The 24,677-nt window shown below is 34.9% G+C and overlaps 1 protein-coding gene and 1 non-coding gene across 2 annotated transcripts in view; one reads left to right on the top strand and one right to left on the bottom strand.

Annotated features, from left to right (window-relative positions):
• CRACR2A (calcium release activated channel regulator 2A) overlaps positions 1–24,677 on the top strand; it is a 226,554-nt gene that overhangs the window by 78,811 nt on the left and 123,066 nt on the right. Inside the window, 3 exon segments of the mRNA XM_056799129.1 lie at positions 3,047–3,121; positions 10,640–10,719; positions 22,385–22,643. Of these exon segments, the coding sequence (XP_056655107.1) occupies positions 22,428–22,643 (216 nt within the window). The 5' untranslated portion in view covers positions 3,047–3,121; positions 10,640–10,719; positions 22,385–22,427.
• On the bottom strand, positions 15,256–15,358 carry LOC130454847 (U6 spliceosomal RNA). The gene has a single exon (XR_008912636.1). It is a non-coding gene; the product is annotated as a U6 spliceosomal RNA (small nuclear RNA).

The following is a 24,677-nucleotide window of genomic DNA, read 5'->3' as shown; positions in this document are numbered from 1 at the left end:
GCAAATGCCAAGGATAAACCAGCAACAGAGAGCAAACAAATCCCAATCCAATCTACTCAGATTAGCATTCATTAAAACTCTACTCTGTGAAAGCACCATTCTTCATGCAGGAGACCCAAAAGTAAAATGAAAAACAAAAACAAAAACAATGTCTGCCCTTAAGGAAGTTCCCTTCTACTAAGGTAATATATCTCAGTAGGTGATGTAAATGTTGGTGATGAAAATGTATGCATGATGACTTGAAGAGGTAGCAGCCTGAGTAAATAAGGAATTTCTACTCAGAACAGTGATTGCTGCCAGCCTAGCCACATCCAAGCCTCAGCCTGTTTTCTATTACCTCCTCTCCCCCTAGTTGTACCTCCCAGATGTTTTGGCCCCAGTGCGATGTGGATGATTGTCCATTGCTCCCATTTGTGCAGGTTACTAGGACATGATTATGACTATGCCAAAGGTCATGTTCTAATTCTTTTTATTTACTTTTTGCCCATTTCTTTATTTCTTTAAGGCCTGGCTCAGTTCTTTTTCAGAATAGGAGTTAGGGATCCAGAGTGGCTTGCCTGGTTAAGACTATGGAAACCTAGATGTTCCTCCTAGCTGCAACCCTAATTTGCTATGTGATCTCAGACAAATCACTTAGTTACTTTACAGTTCTGTGCCTTAGTTTCATTTTCTATAAAATGGGATTAAATTATCCCTCAAAAGATGGTGGTGAGTAGAAAATACCTTTTTGGAGTTAAAAATGGTGAATTAGAGTCCCACATCTAATACCCGTTTACTCTTTGATGATGGGAAAACCACCTAACTTCTCTGAAGCTGTTTTATGTTTTTTTTTTCTTAAACCTTTACCTTCTAGCTTAGAATCAATATTGTATATTGGTTCCAAGACAGAAAAGTTGTAAGGACTAGTGTGAAGATGGGATTAACTCTCCCCTGACCATATTTTAGATTTAATCATCAGAAGCACATACACCCCACTTATGCTTAAGTAGGGGAGGTCTGTGACCCCTGTGTATGAAAGTGGGTGACTAATTATAACTCACTGACTGCCCCCTGGGCAGTTCTAAGCAAAGCTTTAGCTGTAATTGGTCCATGTAAAATGGAAGGAAGGCACAGAAAGTGACGAAGAGGAATGGTCTTTAAAAATGCCAAGAACTTCCTGTGATGAGGTCTTTTGCCTTCAACTTGACCTTGGAGGAGCTCTGGCTGAGGACTGCTTCTATTAGGACTACCATGTGGGTAAGTGAGAAAGGCTGACCTCTTTCCCTGGCTTTTTCTGGAGATACTAGCCGCTGGAGAGGCCCCCCCTTCTTGGAGGAGGCCTCATGCATGGCTAAAACCCTTGTTAATTTACCCCCGGGCTCCATTTGCTGGGCCTCTGGTTCTGACCAGGCTGGAGTAAATATCTACTTTCTCTGATTTTCTTACTTTCACTCTTTCTCCTTTGTAAATAAATTATCATAAAAAAAGTTGGAATGGAGTAATAATTCTTGGCGACCATACTCTTAAATAATGTAGTCCAACCTTTTAATTTTAACTCCTTACATTCTGGCCCTTATGCTGGGAATGAGGGTTAAGTGATTTGTCTAGGATAACCCAGCTAGGAAGTATCTGAGGCCAGATTTGAACCCAAGACCTCCCATCTCTAGAACTGGCTTTCAATCCATTCAGCCACCTAGCTGCCCCAACTCAATTTTCTTATTTGTAAACTGTGAATAACATAGACATACTTTTCCTAGAATTACTGTGAGGAACCATGCATAAATTTGATTTGTTGGTGTCTATTGGGTTCTGAAGTTGACCTCCCAATCAGTTTGGTGTAGTGGAAAAAAAAACCAAAACTTTAATTTGAAGTCAAAAGACCAGGGCTATAGATTCTGCCTCCATCACTTAGTTGTTGTATGAACTTGAGCAAGCAATTTCCTGTCCTTGAGCCTCAGTTTCCTCATTTGTAAAATAATGTCTCATCTAACTAACATTCTGGGAAACAGAAGCTATTCTTAATCTGATTATCCCCTACAGAGCTGTGTGTCATCTTAAGTCTTCCCATTCTTCTCTTGGATGGTTGTCTCACAGATACCATGTTTTTGAAAAGAACTTATTGATTCTGGGTCCAAAATGGATTTTTTTCTGCTTGAGGTTTTTTTTTTTAAGTGTTTCTAACTATTGCAGCATCTTTTCCCCTTTACTATTTACTGGGAACCTTGGAATGTACCTAATTAACAATTAAGCATCATGCTGAGGCTATGTTCTCTTTGATGTGTTCATCAACATAAACAAAGAGATACAGAAAACTAATCCAAACAAAATTTAGCTCTTATAAAATGCCTTTTATCTTCAAAGTGGCTTGCAAATCACTAATTATTACTGAAATTGAGGCAATCATCACGTCAGGACCTCTAACTACTATCAAGGTTATTTAACATGAAACAGGATACTTAATTGTGAATTTTTAGATAAGAAATTAGTACCCAAGAGTGGGATTTGTAGCAGCTTTCTATGTATCTAAAGAACTAACTTAAGAAAACTTGACCTTATTCATAGGAGGAAGGATTTAGATGGAATTGTTTGTCAAAAAGTTGCATGTTGATAAGACTGAAACTTTCTCCTTTTCTTTCCTCAGGGAACTAGATGGGCTCTAGAGACCTAGAAAAGTTTGAAGTCCAGCCCTTTCTCCAAAATTGGTTTGTTCTGGCTCCCCATCAGTTTGCAAACCACTGTCTTCACTTAATTATTTCTATGGAGAAAGGAGAGATGTTCATAAAGTGATAAAATGTTTGAATTAGGACTCATTTTATGTCTGTACTAGTACTTAGAGGCAGGTGGTAGCTCAGTGGATAAATAGAGCATTGGATTTCGAGTCAAGAAGAACTGAGTCCAAATATGACTCTAGTGATCCTGAGCAAGTCACTTAGCCTTTGTTTGCCTCAGTTTCCTCAAGCTATAAAATGGGGATGAATAATAGCATTTGCTTTTTTGTAAAAGAAACTTAGCACAGTGCCAAACTCATAGTAGGTGCTATATGATTTCCTCCTCTACCCTTTCTCAGGCTCTTTGTGGAGTGCAGAAGGGAGTGCAGAAGGAACTGGGTTCAAAATCCTGCCTTTGCCATTTCAGTGTGATGGTAAGTCACTTAATTTCTTTAAATATTACTTAGCTTCCTCATCTGTAAAATTAAGGTAAATACCTGGAAAATATCTGGAGTGTTTTGTCAGCCTTCTTATTTTGCAAGTGTTATGATTGGGATTTATTTAGTTTTATTAAGAATAAATTTTAAGATCAGAGAAAGGGTTTGCCCACTTTACTCTGTCCCCCTTAAGAAAGGAGACAGAAAAAGGTTGCTGTGGGCTCTTTAAGAAACTAGGATAAAGAGAGTGAGAGTGGGGATTTCTGGGTTTGTCTCTTGAACTTCCCTTCAAGAGCAGGTTGTTGGATCATTTTCTCTGAGAAGATCTGTTTGATTTGAGAGGGTTAACTTTGAAAAATTGGATTAACATCTAAGAAGCTGAGGAAGAGTTGGTTGGACTGAGAGCTTTTCTCTCAGAGAGAAACAGCTACCAGAGGGGGCTCTGTTCACTCTCACTTGGAGCAGCCTGCCTGTGTCTGTCTGGCTCTCTGCCAAGAGAGTTTGACAACCTAGAGATTCTAGCAGCCACATCTGGCAGTTGGTTTCAGGCAGTTTGTTAACTTTCATAGATTATTTTAATGAGGTTAATATAAATTTAAATTCATCTAATAGAATATGTTTAGTTAGATAGAAATTGAATCTTAGATAGTTGAGAATAATTTAAGGAGGTTACCTCGGTGGACAAGAAGAAAATCCATGAGGATTTAGATTGGGGGCTGGGGTGTTAGAAATATTAGAATGAAGGTAAGAGATTCCTGTTTTATTCTTACCTCCTGTTTCCTGTCCCTGCCTCTCCTAGATATAAATAAATAAGAGTTGGATTAAGCTATGTCCAGCATTTCATCTACCACCTTCAAATAAATTATCCTGACAGTTTTAGTTCATCTATACCAACTGATCAGTATCAATGGGCTATCAATATTCAAAAACCATAAAGGATCAATTATACCTACAACACAAGTGAGGATGCTGTAAAGATTAAAATTAATATCCAATGACTAAGTATTATAACGTTTTATTAATAATAACTACAGTAAAAGAGCTACCTGAACTCAGCCCTATGGCCAGTAAGAGAGAGCGTGGGAGCAGTCACAGCAAATTTAAATACAATCACATAAAGGTGAGGACACAGGAAAAGGGAAAAGGATTCTAGGTAATACAGAAAGGAGTTTTGGGTAATGTAGTTTTAGGGGTTCAAGAATTTCTAACTATACAAAACTGAACCTGAGATAGGATTAATGACTTGCCTAAGGATCACAGAGCTAAGAAGTAGCTGATCTAAAAATCAAAATCAGGCCGAAATACTCTGTGTTTAGGTAAGTTTCTGTGTGCTTTGGTATGTGTATGTATGTGTATACATGTGTGTATTATGTGTATGGGAGTGTAGTAGTGGTACTGGGGAGAGGTAGAGGATAAAAGGCCAAATTTGTTTGGGCTCTGTTAGAGAAAATCTTCTTAACAGAAAACAAAAGTTTCATTATCTCTCTCCTTCCCTCCTACCTCACCCCTCACAAAAAATAGTTGTTTCAGTAAATTAGTTAAAGGAGTTTCTATGTCCTAGGGATTTTTTTTGTTTGTTTGTTCAGCAGAGACATTATTCATTCTTGGTTTTCTCTTTATGCCTTTTTGCTGCTTCTTCCCAGTCTTAGTCAGATATTTAAAATAAAATTGAATATTATTTTATTATTGCCTATAAAAGAAGCTTTTCCATAATTGTTATATTTTCATGGCCTAACACACAATCAGGTTGTTTTTTTTGGGGGGGGAATATATTTAGTATTGATATTAATTCTTTGTTTATGTTATCTTTCAACAAAATGTAGTTTTCTTTCCTCTTTTAGTTACATTTATTTTTGCAGTTCTTTTTTCTTTATAGGACGATTACTATTTATATATATATATATATATATATATATATAGTTGCTTCAATTGAAGTATAATGCTCCTTTCCATTATTTGAACTCTCTGCATCTATTTCAAGGGTGCTTCTTATAACTATAGTGTTGTAGTCTGATTTCAAATCAATTTTGTTACTTTTTTCCACTTTGTGGGTGAATTTACTCCATCCATGTTGTTAAAATCTTTAATTGTTCATTTTCCTATAGCCTATTTTTTACTTTTCCTTCTCTTTCTTTCCACTCTCTCTTGAGTTTCCTTTGCTTCTTACTAATTCCTCCCTTCATCAGTCCTTTTTCTTATTCCCTTTTCCATTTCCTCCAAATTCTATCATAGGTGAAATAGATTTCTGTACCCAACTATGTATGTTTATTTTTTTTTACTCCTTTGCCAAATTCACATGTCAAATATTTTAAAATATTACCTGTTTCTGACCTGTCCCCTTCATCAGTCCTTTAGGAATCTACTTGGAATCCACAATTATATAAGATAATTTTCACCATTCTTCTTTTCTCTTCACCCTCCTACCCCATCTTTTGTATCACCTAGTGTTCCTTTTCCATTGAAGATCATAAAAAGATAAAAAAGACTACTCTCAGGCCTTCTGTGTAATTAGATCCTCTCTATCACTGTAATGATGGTAGAGTTTACAAAGGATATGTCTCCTCCTCATAAAAGAATGGAAACATTTCATCCATGTTTCATAATTGTTAATTCATGTTTACCTTATATACAACATGTGCCTCTCTTTTCTTTTCTGGGTTATAATCATTTTTTGGGAACCATAGTGTTATAAATTTCAAAACCATAAAGCACTAATAAGCTACTGTTATTAAAAAAGATGAGCCTGTAATCCTGAAAGTAAGTTCTTCTTTACCAAGAATGCCTTCTATAGTGTTCCCACTAGGTGAAAGATAAACTTTAATCATAAGCCCTGCAGGGTTTAAAGATTCTACCTCATAACACTTTGGAACAGCTCTAATTGAACTATCCTTCCTTCGTTCCTTGTATATTCAGTTTTTAGTTCAGTAACTGGCTATAATAAGCAATAAAAACTTTTTCACTCTTCCATACCATGTGACCTGATGTAAGAAACATTCCCATAATCATTACATTAATATAAGGCTTTTTTCCCCCCAGGATGAACATTCTCATGTTTAAAATCACAGGAAGGCTATTGGATATTTCTCATATTTATAAAATCTTCATAACTCCAGTATTGTGTAATGTATATAAGGACTGAATTTTGAAAGAAAGCTTTCAATAAACTGATACAGTCTCATTAAACTGGTAAGATTGAACTGGAGACAAGGTGAATTTTCTGTTGTATAATAAGCCTTAAATATTGAATGAATATTTGCCCACATCCTTTATATTCCTATGTTCTCTCCATTCTTCTTCCTCTTATGTAAAATCAGTAGTAACTTCTTCATAAAGGCTTTCCTATGCATGATATTTATATGGCCTTTTTCTTATCTATGTTTTCTGATATCAGATCAGTACAGTATTTCTAATTGCCTTCTCTTCAGTATGAATTATATGTTGTGTAATAAGAATCAAGTTTAGGAAAGACCTTCCTGCATCTACTGTATTTATAAGGATTCTCTTCAGTATGGATTTTATGATATTTATTAAGTTTGGACATTTTAATGAAGATTTTCCAACACTCCTCACATTTATAAGACTGTTCCAATATGACTCTCATATTTAATAAGGGTGGAGTTTTTAGGGATGCCTCCCTCTCCACATTGACTATAATTAGAAGGTTTTTCTCTCCAGTATTAATAATCTGATGTGAAATATGTGTTGATTTCTGACCGAAATATTTTGTAACACCACATGTTTTTAAGGTTTTTCTACAATATGAATCTTCTGATTTGTATTAAAATTTGAAATTTCAGGGAAGACTTTCCCATATTCCTCACATTTTCAAGGCTTATCTCCAATATGAATTATTTGGTGTTCAATAAGGTTTGAAGATTGAGGGATTTATCGCATATATATAATAATGCTTATCTCCAGAATGAATACTCTGGTGCCTAACAAGGATTGAACTTCTGTTGAAGACTTTCCCACACTCCTTGTATTTATAATGCTTCTCTCCAAAGTGAATTCTTTGGTGCCTAAGAAAGGTTATATTTTTAAATTTAAGATTTAATATCTCAATGGAGGTTTTTCCCCAATCTTCACATTTGTAAGACTTTTGTCCAGCTTGAATTTTATGACACCGGGAGGTTTTTCCCCAATCTTCACATTTGTAAGACTTTTGTCCAGCTTGAATTTTATGACACCTGAAAATGATTGAGCCCCAATTGAAGACTTTCCCACATATCACAATTATAAAGCTTCTTTTCAGTATGAATCTTCTAATATTTCCTCTAAACTGTTCTCTTTTAAAGATACTTCTGAAGTCTTTATCCTTGGCTCCAAATGTTTTTCTCCTTTCCCCCCACCAGCCATCTGATGGAACGTCAGCCAGATCATCTATTCTCCTCAAGCTCCCCAGCATTGACAGGATTTCTAGTATGATCCTCTGGGCTTCTCAGACTGCTGAACGTCCATCTTCCTCTGGAGCAGATGCTCCATACTTGGTCACTTCTAATCCAGTCTTTCTTAGATCTTAATCCCTGTCAGGTCTACTAAATGTTGTTTTTCCCCAAGTTGCTATCCTAGGTCTTCTTCTCATTTCTCTCTGTATTGGTAATCTCATCAACTCCCAAGAGTTCAATTATCATCTTTATGCTAGGTGGTACAGTGGATAGAATGCCTGGCCTGGAGACTCATCTTTGTGAATTCCAATCTAGCCTCAGACTTACTAGCTGTGTGACCTTAGGCAAGTCCCTTAACCCTGTTTGCTAGTTTCCTTATTTGTAAAGTGAACTAGAGAAAAAATGGCAAACCATTCCAGTATTTATAGCAAGAAAACCCCAAATGGGATCACAAAGAGGAGGACAACTGAAAAGTGGCTGAAATAAAAATTCAAATGGCTTCTAGCTCTATACATTCAAAACTTGTCTTTCTCCTTATATCACTAGTTATCTAATGGAAATATCAAACTCAATGTCCTTTAGGGATCTCATACTCAACATGAACAAAACAGCATCTTTTCCTCCTCAACCCTCTCCCTTTCAAAGTTTTCTATCATTGTTGAATATATGACCGTCCTTCCAGTCACTCAGGTTTCTAATCTTGGTATCCTCTTGATTTCCTCACCTTCTCTCATGCCTTATATCCAGTCAATTGTAAAATCCTCATTTCTATTTCTACAATGTCTCTTCTCTACATTAATACAGTTAATCACCCTAGTTCAGTTCTTCATCATTTCTTGCCCGAACTATTGCCATAGCTTCCTGGTATACTTATCTTGAGTTTCTTCCAAATAACTACCAAGATGATTTTCTTAAAATAAAGTTCTGACCATGTCAGTCTCTCTACTCAATAAACTTCAACAATCCCCTATTACTGCAAGACTGAAATATGAACTCTTTTGTATGGCATCTAATGCTCCTAACAACCTAATCTCTTCCCTTCTTTCCAGTCTTCTTATCCATGGTTCCCTTTCATATACTCTGTGGTCTCTCCATAGAGGCGTTACTACCTGTTCCTTTCACATGATACTTCATCTCCCATCTGCCTTTGCCCAAGCCGCCCTCCTGCTTTGCCTGCACTGTTCTCCCTCTCACCTCTGCCTCTTAGAATTCTCTATATCCTTCAAAAAACAATTTAAGTGCTGCCTTCTGCAGGAGATCTTTCCTAGTCCCTCCTGATGCTCTAGTTTTCCCCTCTAAGGTTACCTTGTTTTTCTTATATCTATGTATGTATTAGTTGCCTCCCCCATGAGAATATGAGTCCCTTGAGGATAGGGACTACTTTTGCTTGTTCTTCCATCCTCAGTGTTTAGTATAAATAATGATGTATAATTAAAATTTATTAAATGCTTATTGATCAAGAATTGGAATGTTGAAGGCATTTGTGATATAGAATTGAAGAAAATAGAGAGGTTGAGATAAATGTCAATTTCTTGGGTAAAGAATGAGGAGAAAAAAAGGATGGTGTGTGTATATGGACTGAAGAGAGAGGAAATGTTTATTATAGCCTGTGAAAGAATGACAGTGAAATGTGGAGGGGAAAAAAGTATTGTGATGTAGTGAAAAGGGCCTGGTTGAGATGAAATAATAGCATATTTGTATGTTTTTCTCTAGTGTTACTCAGCAGTATTCAAGAAGGGGCAAAAAAGATGCAACATAATGGTAGTCTAAGGTTAAGGCTCCAAAAACTGATGAATGGCTAGAGGACAAGAATGGCAAAAGATTCAAGGGCAAAGGACAATGAAAAGTCAAACTGGTTAACTATAGTGTCAAGAATTTAAAAGTAGGAAATAAAGCTAGAACTGAGGAATTGGATAAGAAATCTGAGTAGGGTAGAGTGATTGGAGGTTTGGATGAAGATGAAGTAAAGATTTAGGAGATTTGAGACACCTGAAGGAATGGAAGAAAAGGTACATTCAGAGAGGGATTTCAAGGTCTGGACCTTGAGGATGCTATTGAAATAGATTGTGATTGTCCCTGAGTTTATTATCTGAGTTAGTATAAAGGTAGGGTTTTGTTGTTGCTATTTTTTTTAGAAGGAGTAGACACTTTTTTCAATTTAATAAAGAGGTTCCTGAATTCAGCCACCTTGCTCTCCCTCCCTTCCAAACCTAGACCCCTCTATGTTTCCCTTTTCCCCTTCCCACACAAAGTCAGGTTTGTATCCTGGGATGATTGGGCTGTGCATAGTATCATAGACATATCTGTTCAGGTTGTGTCTTCCTTCATTTAATCACCTAGTACCTTGAGAATGGAGGCAAGGGGTCCTGAGGGAAGGAAAGGATATCCAGAGCAGACAGCATTCTCTCTACCCTTCTCACAAAGTTATACTTGATCTGAATTTCAATTCCTCATAACATAAGCCAGGCCACTTAATTGTCTCCTAACTCTTCCCAATCCCACTCTGTTGGGATGAATGTTTGGACTATTAGGAAATGTAGGCTAATGTAGGAATCTTCACATTCTCCTGTCTCAAGGAAGAATCCTATTGAGGTTGATGAACTGGGAATACAAGCTTTATAGTTTGACATGTGTATTGATGCTCCCAAGTAAAAGGCAGGTTTTGTGATAGAGAAGATTGTGAGTCAGGTACCAAATTCCTTGAGGAAGGAAGGAAAGAAAATGACCCAGGAAATAGTAAGTAACTGTTATGAGATTCTGAATAGGGTCATATATCAAGAATGCACCTTATGGGAGGTGGTGATGGATGATGGCAGCAATAGGGTCTGGCAGTGACAATGAGGAGCAAGGAGTATGTTTATTCTTTATGTCAGTTATTTGGAAAGAGGGAAGAAGGAGGAGGAGTATGATAGCATGTGCATCAGAGGTGAATGGCCAGGTTCTGTGTTTGCAAGAAGATTGAAGGAAAGAAGATGTAATATAACTTAAATAGTGGTTTTTAAACAACAGAATGATGGATGGATGGATGAGGAAGGTAGAGCAAAATAGGGTTGGGGAGGGATGGAGAAGAAGTGAATGAGACTGAAAGAGTAAGGGAATGGAGCACTAACTCCTTTAATTTCCTTTCTAGGCAATTTTATACCAGAAATTAGAGAGCAAGAAGAAAGAATTTTCTAGTCATGGGACAGTAGGTTGTGGAATAGATCCCAGGTAAGCTGGTGGCTGTGTTCTAGAACCCATCTTTGATTTTATTTTCCCTCCCTGAAGGGATATTGGGAATCTAGACTTGGGATGGTCTATCTAGTGAAGTTGTGGGGAAAGAATTTTGCAAACCATAAAGAGCTATCATCAAGTGAGTTGTTGCTGTAACAGAACAAAAGCATTTTCTATTTCTTCTTCCCTATGGCTTATGTCCCTTTGCCTTTGGAGTAGATCCTCTAACTTTCCCTTTAGAAAATGTGCCATCTGTCTAGCTACTTGTTTATATAGATTAAAATTCTCTAAAGTAGAAGCTTTGCCAAAACTTGTGCCTGAAGCACTGCTGAACTTCAATGAGATGTTTTATAGCCAGAACACATAGAAAGAATTATTTTGTTTTTATCCTAAGTGTAAGTATTTTGGCTCTATGTTCTTTTTCTACCCCCTTGTTTATTTGTTGTTTAAACCCTTACCTTCTATCTTAGAATCTATACTGTGTATTGTTTTCCAAGGCAGAAGAGTGATAAAGGTTAGGCAGTGTTACTTTCCTAGAGTCACACAGCTAGGAAGTGTCTGAGGTCAAATTTGAAACCAGGACCTTCCATCTCTAGGCTTAGTTCTCAATCCACTGAGCCACCTAGCTGCCCCCTCCCCTTGTTGTTGTTGTTGTTGTTGTTGTTTTAACAAAAAATATTATAGACTAAGCCAGAAGCTGCAGACCAACCTGAGTGGCAAAGAATCATAAGCAGAGAATAAACTGAACTACTTGGTTAATCACTCTAAAATTTGTTTGGCTTTACTCATTCTGCATTTTGAGTGTTTTCATTTAAAAAAACAAAACAAAATACCTCTTACTTTTGCCTTATTTCCTCATCTTTCAGTTGACTTTAGGAGTAAATGTAAGATGCAAAATGTACAATTTGGGGGAAATCAGGACACCAGAGATAGAAGGTATGTTTTACTGTTGAAATAGATTGAGGAAAACCATAGAGAGGCTGGTGCTTTTTTCTCTACAATTCTGTGAAGTGGGTAGAGAAAAAAATTGTTTATTCTTTTAATTTCTCTATTAGTGGTTTGAAACAACCTTTATTTTGTTGATAAGTTTTTAGTTCTATTTATTTTATTTTTTAAAACATTATTTTATTTGGTCATTTCCAAACATTATTCATTAGAAACAAAGATCATTTTCTTTTCCTCCTCCCCTCCCATTACCCCTCACTTAGCCAATGCATGATTCCACTGGGTATCACATGTGTCCTTGATTCAAACCCATTTCCATGTTGTTGGTATTTGCATTAGAGTGTTCATTTAGAGTCTCTCCTCAATCATATCTCCTCAACCCCTGTAGTCAAGCAGTTGCTTTTCTTCAGTGTTTTTACTCCCACAGTTTATCCTCTGCTTATGGATAGTGTTTTTTAGATCCTTGCAGATTGCTCAGGGACACTGCATTGACACTAATGGAAAAGTCCATTATGTTCGATTGTACCACAGTGTATCTGTCTCTGTGTACAATGGAGGTTCTGCTCCTTTCGCTCTGCATCACTTCCTGGAGGTCGTTCCAGTCTCCATGGAATTCCTCCACTTTACTATTCCTTTGAGCACAATGGTATTCCATCACCAACATATACCACAATATGTTCAGCCATTCCCCAATTGAAGGGCATCCCCTCATTTTCCAATTTTTGCCACCACAAAGAGTGCAGCTATGAATATTCTTGTACAAGTCTTTTTCCTTATTATTTCTTTGGGATATAAACCCAGCACTGCTATGGCTGGATCAAAAGGGCAGACAGTCTTTTATCGCTCTTTGGGCATAGTTCCAAATTGCCCTCCAGAATGGTTGGATCAATTCACAACTCCACCAGCAATGCATTAATGTCCCAACTTTGCCACATCCCCTCCAGCATTCATTACTTTCCATTGCTGTCATGTTAGCCAATCTGATAGTTGTGAGGTGATACCTCAGAATTGTTTTGATTTGCATCTCCCTGATTATAAGAGATTTAGAACACTTCTTCATGTGCTTATTAATAGTTTTGATTTCTTTGGCTGAGAACTGCCTGTTCATGTCCCTTGCCCATTTATCAATTGGAGAATGGCTTGATTTTTTGAACAATTGATTTAGCTCTTTGTAAATTTGAGTAATTAAACCTTTGTCAGAGGTTTTTATGAAGATTGTTTCCCAATTTGTTGCTTCCCTTCTGATTTTAGTTACATTGGTTTTGTTTGTACAAAAACTTTTTAATTTGATGTAGTCAAAATTATTTATTTTACATTTTATGACTCTTTCTAAGTTTTGCTTGGTTTTAAAATCTTTCCCTTCCCAAAGGTTTGACATGTATACTATTCTGTGTTCACCTAATTTACATATAGTTTCCTTCTTTATGTTCAAGTCATTTACCCATTCTGAATTTATCTTGGTGTAGGGTATGAAGTGTTGATCCAAACCTAATCTCTCCCACACTGTCTTCCAATTTTTTGTCCCCAAAGCTGGGCTCTTTGGGTTTATCATATACTATCTTGCTGAGGTCACTTACCCCGAGTCTATTCCACTGATCCTCCTTTCTGTCTCTTAGCCAGTACCAAATTGTTTTGATAACCACTGCTTTATAGTATAGTTTGAGATCTGGGACTGCAAGTCCTCCTTCCTTTGCATTTTTTTTTTCATGATTTCCCTGGATAGCCTTGATCTTTTGTTCTTCCAAATGAACTTTGTTAAGGTTTTTTTCTAATTCAGTAAAGATTTTTTTTGGAAGTTCAATGGGTATAGCACTAAATAGATAAATAAGTTTGGGTAGGATGATCATTTTTATTATATTGGCTTGTCCTACCCATGAGCAATTAATGTTTTTCCAATTGCTCAAGTCTAGTTTTAGTTGTGTGGAGAGTGTTTTGTAGTTGTGTTCATATAGATCCTGTGTTTGTCTCGGGAGATAGATTCCTAAGAATTTTATTTTGTCTACAGTGATTTTGAATGGGATTTCTCTTTCTAATTCTTGCTGCTGAGCTGTGTTGGAAATATATAGAAATGCTGATGACTTATGTGGGTTTATTTTGTATCCTGCAACTTTGCTAAAGTTGTTGATTATTTCAAGTAACTTTTTGGTTGATTCTCTAGGATTCCTTAAGTAAACCATCATATCATCCGCAAAGAGTGATAGCTTGGTCTCCTCATTGCCAATTTTAATACCTTCAATTTCTTTTTCTTCTCTAATTGCTATTGCTAGTGTTTCTAGTACAATGTTAAACAATAGAGTGATAATGGGCATCCTTGTTTTACTCCTGATGTTATTGGGAAGACTTCTAGTTTATCCCCATTGCAGATGATGTTTGCTGATGATTTTAGATATATACTGTTTATTATTTTTAGGAAAGGCCCTTCTATTCCTATGCTTTCTAGTGTTTTCAATAGGAATCAGTGTTGTATTTTATCAAAGGCTTTTTTCTGCATCTATTGAGATAATCATGTGATTTTTGTCAGTTTGCTTGTTTATATGGTCAGTTATATGGATGGTTTTCCTAATATTGAACCATCCTTTCATTCTTGGTATGAATCCTACCTGGTCTTAGTGGATAACCCTTGTGATGACTTGCTGGAATCTTTTTGCTAGTATCCTATTTAAGATTTTTGCATCTATATTCATTAGGGAGATTGATCTATAGTTTTCTTTCTCTGTTTTTGATCTGCCTGGCTTTGGGATCAGTGCCATGTTTGTGTCTTAAAATTAATTTGGTAGAACTCCTTCTTTGCTTATTCTGTCAAATAGTTTGTTTAATATTGGGATTAGTTGTTCTTTGAATGTTTGATAGAATTCATTTGTGAATCCATCTGGTCCTGGGGATTTTTTCTTAGGGAGTTTTTTGATGGCTTGTTCAATTTATTTTTCTGATATGGGGTTGTTTAGGTAATTTATTTCTTCCTCTTTCAGTCTAGGCAATTTATATTTTTGTAAGTATCCATCCATATCACCTAGATTGCCATATTTTTTGCCATATAATTGGGCATAGTTGTTTTTAATGATTGCCTTAATTTCATCTTCATTTGAGGTGAGGTCTCCTTTTTCATCTTGGATACTCTCAATTTGGTTTATTTCTTTCCTTTTAGACTGACTAGTACTTTGTCTATTTTATTTGTTTTTCTCAAAGTACCAGCTTCTAGTCTTATTTATTAAATCAATAGTTCTTTAACTTTCAATGTCATTAATTTCTCCTTTGAGTTTTAGGATTGCTAATTTAGTCTTTATCTTTGTGGATTTTGTGGATTCAATTATGGATTTTTAATCTGTTCGCTTTCTAATTTTTTAATTTGCATGCCCAATTCATTGACCTCTGCCCTTCTTAATTTGTTAATATATGAACTCAAGGTTATAAATTTTCCCCTGAGTACTGCTTTGGCTGCATCCCATAGGTTTTGAAAGGATGTCTCATCATTGTCATTTTCTTCAATGAAGTTATTAATTGTTTCTACGATTTGTTCTTTAACTAACTGGTTTTGGAGATTCATATTGTTTAATTTTCAATTAATTTTTGATTTACCTCTCCATACTCAAAAATATGGAACGCTTCACGAATTTGCATGTCATCCTTGTGCAGGGGCCATGCTAATCTTCTCTGTATCGTTCCAATTTTAGTATATGTGCTGCTGAAGCACTTTAGTTCTTTTTAAAAAGTATCTCATCTATATCCTTTGACCAAGAATATATGATGCAAAGATTATCCCTCTCTCCCCCGAATAATTTTCCTTTCATCCCAACTATATTTGTTTGTTCATTCTAAAGCTTTTCATTTTCAAACAATCAAAATTATTTTACCTTTGGTTAAGAATTCTCACCTTAGTTTTAAATTCTAGCTAGAGCATTGGATTGAGGATCAGAAACACTTGGATTAGACTCTTGCCTCAGACATTTGTTAACTGGGCGACCATATGCAAATAATCTAATTTTTCTGATCTCCAGTTTTCTAATCTATAAAAATGAGGAAGTTATAGTTAATATCCTTTAAGGTCCTTTTCAGCTCTAAAGCTACTATTTTATGATGATCCCTGCTTATGGAAGATACTTCAATCCATTTTCTGTAATGTTAAACAATGTTATCTTTTAGAGTTGTCACTCATCCATTTGGAACTTTCTGTGGTATATAGTATAAAATGCTGCTCTAAAATTTTTTTAAACTATTTTTAAGTCTTCCCAGAAGTTTTTGTTAAATAGGGGAACTTTCTTCAATTAATTTCAATGTTCTACTTACTGAAAGCTGGGCTTTGAGTGTTGTTGTTTCTGATTCTTGTTTACATAGTCTATTTTATAAAGATTATATAATTTCTAAATAATTTGAAATCTTTGTATTAATTTATGTAGTTTTGTAATTTTTTATTATATTGCCATGTCTCATCCATGAGCAATGAATATTCATTCAATTATTTAAATCTTTCTTTTGAAAAGATATCCATATGTTGTATGTATATTTTAGTACATTGATTTCCAGATACGTTATGCATTTTGGAGTTACTGTGAATAAGATTTCTCTTTCTATTATTTCTTCATAATTTTTGTTATTGCTAGAAATGTGGAGGATTTTAATTTTTTTTGTATTTTTGTATTTTGTATTTGTATTTGTATTTTACACCTTCAGGAATAAGGACTGGACTTGTGATTTCACTGAAAGAGAGAAAAAGCCAACTCTATCACTTCCAGGCAGCAGCATCTTGGCAGCATGTAGTATAGAGAGATGTTAAAAGGTTGAAAGGTTACATGATTTCCCCATGTTTACCCAGATAATATGTGTTAAAGGTTGGTATTCCATCAGGTTTTCATCGTTTCCAGGCCAGTTTCTTATCCATTATGCCTTTTTTAAAGTTTATTTTCCACTATGCCTTTTTTATGAAGATACTATCTCAATGATTTCCTTTTCTGATTTTTTTGAATTTTCTAAATAAACCATTTGGTTTACTGAAAATGTCATCATTTTTTCTCCTCTTGGCCATTATTTACATCTTTGATTTCTTCCTTTTGTCACATAGCTAATTTGGCATTGTTAAAACTATGCCCGAAGACTGGACAAGGAGTATCTTTGTTTTACACCTGCACTTACTAAGAAATCTTCTAGTCTTTGCTGCAAATAATTATAGATTTTGATTTTAGAGATATACTTTTTAAACCTATTTTAAAATGACCTTTTATGTTTATATATTTTAAAGGATGATAATGTAAATGAGTGATTTGTCAAAGATATTCAAATCTATTAAAACAATCATATGTTTCAGCTGTTTTTTATTATAAAAGGATAATTTTTGTTATCCTCATAATTTTGAACTATCCTCAAATCCTGGGGAAAATTCAACTTGTTCAGAATCAAAAATATTTGGGTATATTTTTTTAGTATTTTTTGATAGAATTGTATTTAACATTTTTGCATTAATACCCATTAGTGATATAGGCCAGTAGTTCTCTTTCTTTGCTTCATCTCTCCCTCATTTAGGCATTTAAATCAATGTCTCACAAATTGAATTTGTTAGATTGTTGTTTTTCTTGCTTATTGGAGAATGATTGATTTAGAATAGCTGCTGTTAAAAGTTTGATAGAATTGACATGAACGTTCATCTGACTTGGCATTTTTCTTTGGTAGTCCTTTTATAGTTTGTTCAATTTCAATTTCTGAGGTTGGGTCATTTAGCATGTCTTTTTTGAATATCTGTTGTTCAAATACAATACACTTCCTTTCTATTTTTTTTGTTGGCATATAGTTAGTTCCATACATCTTTTAAAAAATTTTCTCCTCTCTTGTGAATTCACTTAGTTCATTAATATTTTTGTTTTTTGGTGATTTGATCTCTTTCTTTTTGATCAAATTCACCAAAGGTTTAGTGATTTTCTTAATCATTTTTCTTTTGATTCCATTTGAGATTTTCTTGGCAAAGATAATGTAGTGGTTTGCCATTTCCTTCTCCATCTCATTGTATAGATGAGGAAAATGAAGTAAATAGGGTTAAATGACTTGGCTAGGATCACACGGCTAATAAGTATCTGAGGTCAGATTTGAACCCAGGAAGATATCATCCTAATTTTAAGCCCAGTACTTTATCCACTGTACCACATAGTTGCCAGAGAAAAAATAGTTAATCTGTTTCTCTTCTAACTTTAAGATTTCTTCTTTTGTATTTCATTAATTTGTTAATTCTTTGTTTTTTAAACTCAATTCTAATTTTTCAGGTTTTTTTCTTCTTAGTTTCATCTTCAAAATTCTAACATGTCTCATTCACTCAATTTTATAGAATTGTTCATTATTTCTATGTGTTACTTCCTTATCTTACTCTTTATTCAGGATGTCATTATTAAGTCAACTTATTTTGTATCTTTTATTTGTGTTCCATGTAGAAATTGTTATTTAATTATGTTATGGTTTGCAAAGGATATGTTTAGTACTTTTGTTTTTTTATATACATTTTTAAAAAATTATATACCTTAGCAAATGGTCTGTTTTTGTAAAAGTATCAAATAATACTGAGAACTGTGTGTATTCACTAAGTCTTTCATTCAGAAGATGTTGTAAGTCTTTTAAGTCTAACTTTTCCAATACCTAATTTGGTTTTCTATTTTCTTATTTTTCTATTAGATTCATTCCCTTCTGAGAAAATAACATTGACGTCTCTGTTACTATTTATGTCTCTTTGCTATTTAGTTAATTTTTTTATTATTCTTGTTTTTCCTAGTAGGCTATTATATCCAATCTTTGTTTTAGTTTAGACACTGGTTCAATTCTACAGTAAGGATGAAGCCTACCTGCAATGCAGGTAAACCTAGCTATTGTTTCTTAGAAGTTTAAGTGCTCCTACAAGTCCTGAATAGGGGAAATACTTCTTTAAAAGAGTCTTCCCATGACTGTCTAGATGTTTCTATTTTTTTAGTTCTTTAATAAAAGTTTGATATCCTTTATAAATGAAAAGTATTATTTTTCCTATTATATTTATGTATGTATACTTTGTTTTGCCTTGGTCTTCCTTTAGTTTTTTTTTTTTTTTCCTATTGCCTCATTTTTGGAAATTTTTATTCAAGAAGAAATCGGTGTCATATTCAGTCTGTATTTTGAGTCAGAAGATCTGGTCTTGTTTCCTGCCCTTTCTATGATAACTCCTCCTAAGGTTATGTCATCTTATTTTTAGAGCCATTGTATAAGGTTGGGTTTTTTTTTTCAGTCTGTTTGCTTCATTTTGCATCAGTTTATTTCAATCCTTAGTATTGTATTCATCATTTATAGTCCAACAATATTTCATTGTGTTTTTGTGCCAAAATTTATTTGGCCATTCTCTTATTGACTGTTTCCAGTACTTTGCTACCACAGAAAATGCTGCACTAAGTATTTTTGTGTATGGGGTATTTAAGTCATTAACATTTTTGGAATATATGTCAAGCAGTCAATGGACTTTCTAGGTCAAGTAGTGCAATGTCTCCTTCATTCTACCATTTAAAAATTAATTTTCAAGTTATCTTAAATACTTCTTTGCCAGTTAAATTTTTATTATTCTTGTTTTTCCTACTAGGCTAATATATGCAATCTTTGTTTTAGTTTAGACACTGATTCAACTCTGCACCAAGGCTGAAGCCTACCTGTAATGTAGGTAAACCTACCTATGTATTGTTTCCAAGGCAGAAGAGTAATAAGGGCTTGGCAATGGGGGTTAAGTGACTTGCCCAGCTTCACACACTTAAGAAATATCTGAGGTCAAATTTGAACACAGGACCTCCTATCTCCAGGCCTGACTTCCTATTGCTGAGCCACTTAGCTACTCTCTCTTCTATTTATTTTTAAGCTGTGCTTTATATCTTTGAGTACTTTATAACTGTGTATATGCAAGTATTGAATGTGTTTTCTATAGTTGCCTATTTAATTAAAAAAATTATAACATGGAAAGTAATATTTTAGTAGATTTCTCTTTTTGGTTTGCAATTTTACTGAAGCTATTTAAAAATATTAATTTGGAGGTCCCCCCCCTCAGGATTTCTCTATTTTATTTTCAACAAAAAAAGAGATTTTTTTCCCTCCTCCACTTTGCCTGTCTTTTTGTTTCAAAGGAATTTGGTGGAATGAGTTCTTCCTGAATTTTGGAAAATAATTTGGGTACTATAGGTCTTATTCATTTTTCTTTAAATGTTTTATAGAATTTTCCTGCAAATTCAACCATAGCAAGAGTTTTTTTTCTTTGTTAGTTCCTTTTATAGTTAGTTCAAATTCTCTTATTGAAGTTGGATTATTTTAAATACTCTTTTGTGTTCTGTTAATCTGGATATTTTACATATTTATAGATAATACTTGATTTTACTGAATTCTCAGGTTTGTTGGCATATGACTATTTATAGTGAGTTATAAAAATTCTTTTTTGTTATTTTTGAGTTTGTGGTAAATTCACCTTTTTCATTATTTATTTTGTAAACTTCATTTTCATTGTCTGATGACTGCTCTTTACTTTAGAAGTAAGTTATGTTCCCATTGTTTACCTTGAAGTTAATTATTTTCTGTCTTTCTACTCACTTTTCTCCCACTTTATATACTCTCCCATTCTGTAAGTCCCACAAAATACATTGATTCATTTGTCAAGGGTATTGCATGGATTGGGCCCTGGTATTTCAGTTCTGATCCTTCATTGTCACATTTCCTCTCTCTTAAATTCTTCTTTCCTCTTTGTCTTCTTGGGTACTTTTAAAAAGAAGTCTGTAGCTTCTTCTTCTTTTTTTTTTTTTAATAAGCTTCCACAGATATCCATAGCATTTTACTTTTTCTTTTATAGTTACTAAGAGGGGAGTAATTAATTTTGTTCCTTGTGCTTTCCTTGGTGGTTGTACTTAATTACCTTTCTTGCATTTCTGTTGTTTACCATATTTGCAATTCTAAAAATCTACTCAAATTTGAGGTTTTTGGAATGTTTTGGTTTTGTTGTTCTTTTAGGAATGGCTCTCTTCTGTTGAATGTCTTTCCTTTTTTTTTCTTTGGTGGTTAGGTTCATGTTTTATAAGGCTTTTCAGTGAAAGGGTTTAAGAGTAGCAGCCCCACTAGTAATGAACTTGGCCTTTATCATAGTTTTTAACTACCAGAGTAGCCTCAAAATCTAAAATGAAATACTCTGGGGAAGGTGTAGAGGAGTAGGGTAACAAGATATGACTAGAAAAGTAGCCACAGAGACCTCGGATGAGTAGGTTTTTAGGCTCTGGAAGCCAGAAGACTGCTTGGGGGTGGATGGGAGAGATCAGCATCTTTTAGCAGGAATGGCCTCAATCTTGCTACACTCTCAACTAACAAGATCTCCTTAGTTTCCTTGTCATTTCAGGATTCCTGGATTTAAATCACCTCCTCAACTTCCTAAATTTGCCATTTAGCTTTAAGACTTTAGCTTCCTCTTCTATAAAATGAAATTATCATATTAGATAATCTTTTTATTGTTCATATTCTTTGAATTTAATCTAATCTTATCAGCTGCTATTTAAAAATCACCTCTTAGGGTGGATCCCTTTTTAAGGACTGCTGATAGCATGCATTTTTGGTTGATTTTTCATTTGCTTTAGCTGCAGAAGGCCACATTTGTTATTATCTCTAGGTTCTGGGGCTAAAGCATAAAGACTATAGAAAGGGGAAAATGTATTAATTAATTAATGGGTAGGGGAGATAGTAACTCTGAAACAAAAACAAAAACAAAAACAAAAATTGATATTTTATAACCTGAGTAAGTTTCTGATCTAGAAAGAAATCTACTAAATTATTTTTCCTTATTTTTACAAATTATTATTATAAAACTTAAGTAGGCAATGATAGAAAGAGAAGTCTCATTCAAAATAACTACAAATGTATGAAGTATGAAGTAAGAAAGTTTTATCATGAAAGGAAAGAAATAAACATTTATTAAGCCCTTACTATGTGACAGACACTGGACTAAATTCCTTACAAATATTCCATTTGATTTTCATAACAATCCTAGGAGATAGCTGCTGTTATTATCCTCTTTTTACAATTGAGGAAACTGAGACAGAGGTTAAGTGAGCCACAGAGCTAATAAGTATCTGAGGCCAGATGTGAATTTGAGGCTTCCTGACTCCAGGCTTCTCTATCCACTGTACCATGTAGTTGCCTCTAAAAGTAGAGCATTCATTCTTGGAAGTCAAGACATTGTCCACAGTGGAGGTTTTAGATCCTCTATAGTGAGTAACTTCCCTACCTTGAGATTCAAGTTTTACCTCAGTAGCTCATGCTCTTCTTAGCTTGGGAAAGCCACTACTTACATGTAAAAAAATAAAGTTCAATTGAATGATTTCAAATTCCTTTCCAGCTTCAAGATTTTATGAGCTATTTGAAGGATTCATTTGGATTTGTGGGTAAATTGAGGGGGAAGCCATTTTACCTACCTTTCAACCTGAAAATAGTTTTTAATTATTGTTCTATTCCTTCCCACTCCCTTTGACCAGAAACTCTAATTTATTGGGCACCACGGTAGAGATTTTTAAGCCTTTTTCCTCTCCCTTTTCTGGGCTTCAATAGTTAATTAAAGAGGTGGTTGCTAAGAGATGTTGGGGAACATTGGTGAGTGGTTATATTCTTCTTTCTTATCCCCTCTCAATCCTCTCTCCTTCTTTCCCCTCTTATACCTTATCCTCCCTCTTATACCTCACCTCATTGCCTTTTGTCTTTTCATATTCAGATCCAGGAGCAGAGCTGGACAGTGCACAGTGTGAACTGATAGTATGGCTGCTCCTGAAAAGAGAGCAATCAAAGGATCACGGAAAGCCCGATTTGGACTTAAGGGGAGTGAGGTCAATACGAAGGCCCCAGAGGATGCACAGTGGAGTGAGACAAGAGAACAAGACCCAGGCAAGCTGGACATGTTGAAGAAAGCTCAGGAGTTCTTCCAAACCTGTGACACAGAGGGCAAAGGCTTCATCGCCAGGAAGGACATGCAGGTAAGAGGATCTGATGCTGAGACTAGTCAGTTAGAGTTAAGGTGATAGCATGGAGATTTGGGTTAGACTGATGATGTTCTAGACCAGCCTTCTCCATTATGATTCCCACTAATAAAAACCATATCCATTTTTAGTGTTAAACCATTTGACTGAGCCAAGAACTTTGATGATGAGAATTTTATTTTTCTTCAGCAATTGTGGGAGGAGAGTGTTGTTGCTATCCCCTAAGCTCTTGGACTTACCTCTTCATCAATGGCAGTTGGTCAGTTGCTGGTATTGGTGGTGGGAAGGAGGGTGGGTTCATTCTCCTTAAGGATTGTTCTGCTTAATGATGACTTTGGGTGTCAGACTGGAAGCAGGGCTGGTAGTTTAGTGACTAGTACTATTCCCAAGACTCTTAGGCTCAGGGTCCTAGGTCTGAGGGGAGGTAGTGTCTGAAGTGGTGGTGGTTTGTCTCATCCTCCTCCAGCTCATTTTACAAATAAAGAAACTGAGGCAAGCAGAATTAAGCAACTTGCTCAGGTTCATATAGCTCCTTAATGTTTCAGGTCAAATTTGAACTCAGGAAGATGAGGCTATACCTTAATCCACTGGAAAGAGGAGGAAATGGCAAACCACTCCAGTTAACTTTGCCAAGAAAACCCCGTAGACATTATTGGTATGTTATGGATGGTGGGTTCACAAAGAATCAAATATGACTGAAGAATCATGGCAAAGGTACTGGAGTGATTTGCCATTTGCTTCTCCAGGTCATTCTACAACTAAGGAAACTGAAATAAAGAAAGTTAGGTTTTGGAGGCTGGATTTGAACTTCAGGGTACTCTATCCACTACACTAGTAGTCACAAAATGGAAACTAAGACTGTTACCTATTGAAGAATGGTTAAACATATTGTAGTATGTGAATATAGTGGAATATTGTTATGCCATAAGAAATGATGAAATGAAGTTTCAGAAATAACTGGGAAGATTTTTATGAGCAGAAGCAGAGTGAAGTGAGCAGAGCTTTCAAGTCAAGAAAAAAAATTGCAAATGATCAAATGTCTGGACAGATAATAAAGGAGAAGAACTCTTGTAATATGTTATTTAAGAGAGTAAAAAGACAGAGCCTTACAAAAGAATAACTAGTTCTTCAAGACTAAGTATAATTCTTCAGGTTAAAAACAAATGAAACTTTAATGGAATAGAAGCCTTTCAAGAAAGATGGAGGAAAGAGTTGAAGGAGCAGGTATCACTTGACTCTGATATTTGAACCACATACACACACACACAGAGTAAAAATATATTAAAATCAAGGAAGGTTGAGAGAGGTAAAGGAGAGAGATATATAAAAGGGAAGGTAGAGTTGAGTAGTTGCTAGCCACAAGCAAAACACATTTCAGCTTTGGAGGGTAAAATGAAAAGGAAAAATTAAAAAGAAAGTTAACAAAGGGTAACATCCAATGATCTGAATCTGTGCAAAAAAAAAAGTGAATGGAATCAATTATAGATCACTGGTGCTCTTCACATCACTTCTCTTACACAACATTCTTTATAAAGAGGAGTCTGACAGGACAAAGAGAGGAGAAATTATAAAAGGATAAGATGTAGAGAAATAAAAATTAACAATTATAAACACAAGCATGAATTAGATGAACTCACCCATAAAGCAGAAGGGGAGAACAGAATGGATTCAAAATCAGAATCCAACAGTGTGTTATTATTTATAAGAAACAAACTTGAAACAGAGATTCACAAAGTAAAAATGTAAGACTGGAACAGAATTTATCTTGCTTCAGGCAAACTCAAAACAAGAGTAACAATCATCTCAAATAAAGCAACAGTAAAAATGGAGATATTTAGGAAAACTATTTTATGATTAAAGGCAAAATAGAAAAAATAATATTTTATATATGTGTTTGTATGTATAGATATCCACATACATATGTATACCAAATAGCATAACATATACTTGGTAACCTTTCTTCTTTTGAAGTACTCAAAATAAAAATTTTGTATCCACTAATATTAGAATTAGAATTCATCACCTGGTTCA

The sequence above is a fragment of the Monodelphis domestica genome, chromosome 5, assembly GCF_027887165.1.
Source record: "Monodelphis domestica isolate mMonDom1 chromosome 5, mMonDom1.pri, whole genome shotgun sequence".
Classification (NCBI taxonomy): domain Eukaryota; kingdom Metazoa; phylum Chordata; class Mammalia; order Didelphimorphia; family Didelphidae; genus Monodelphis; species Monodelphis domestica.
Note: the sequence above shows the minus strand (reverse complement) of the source record. Positions and strands in the feature narration are given on the sequence as shown.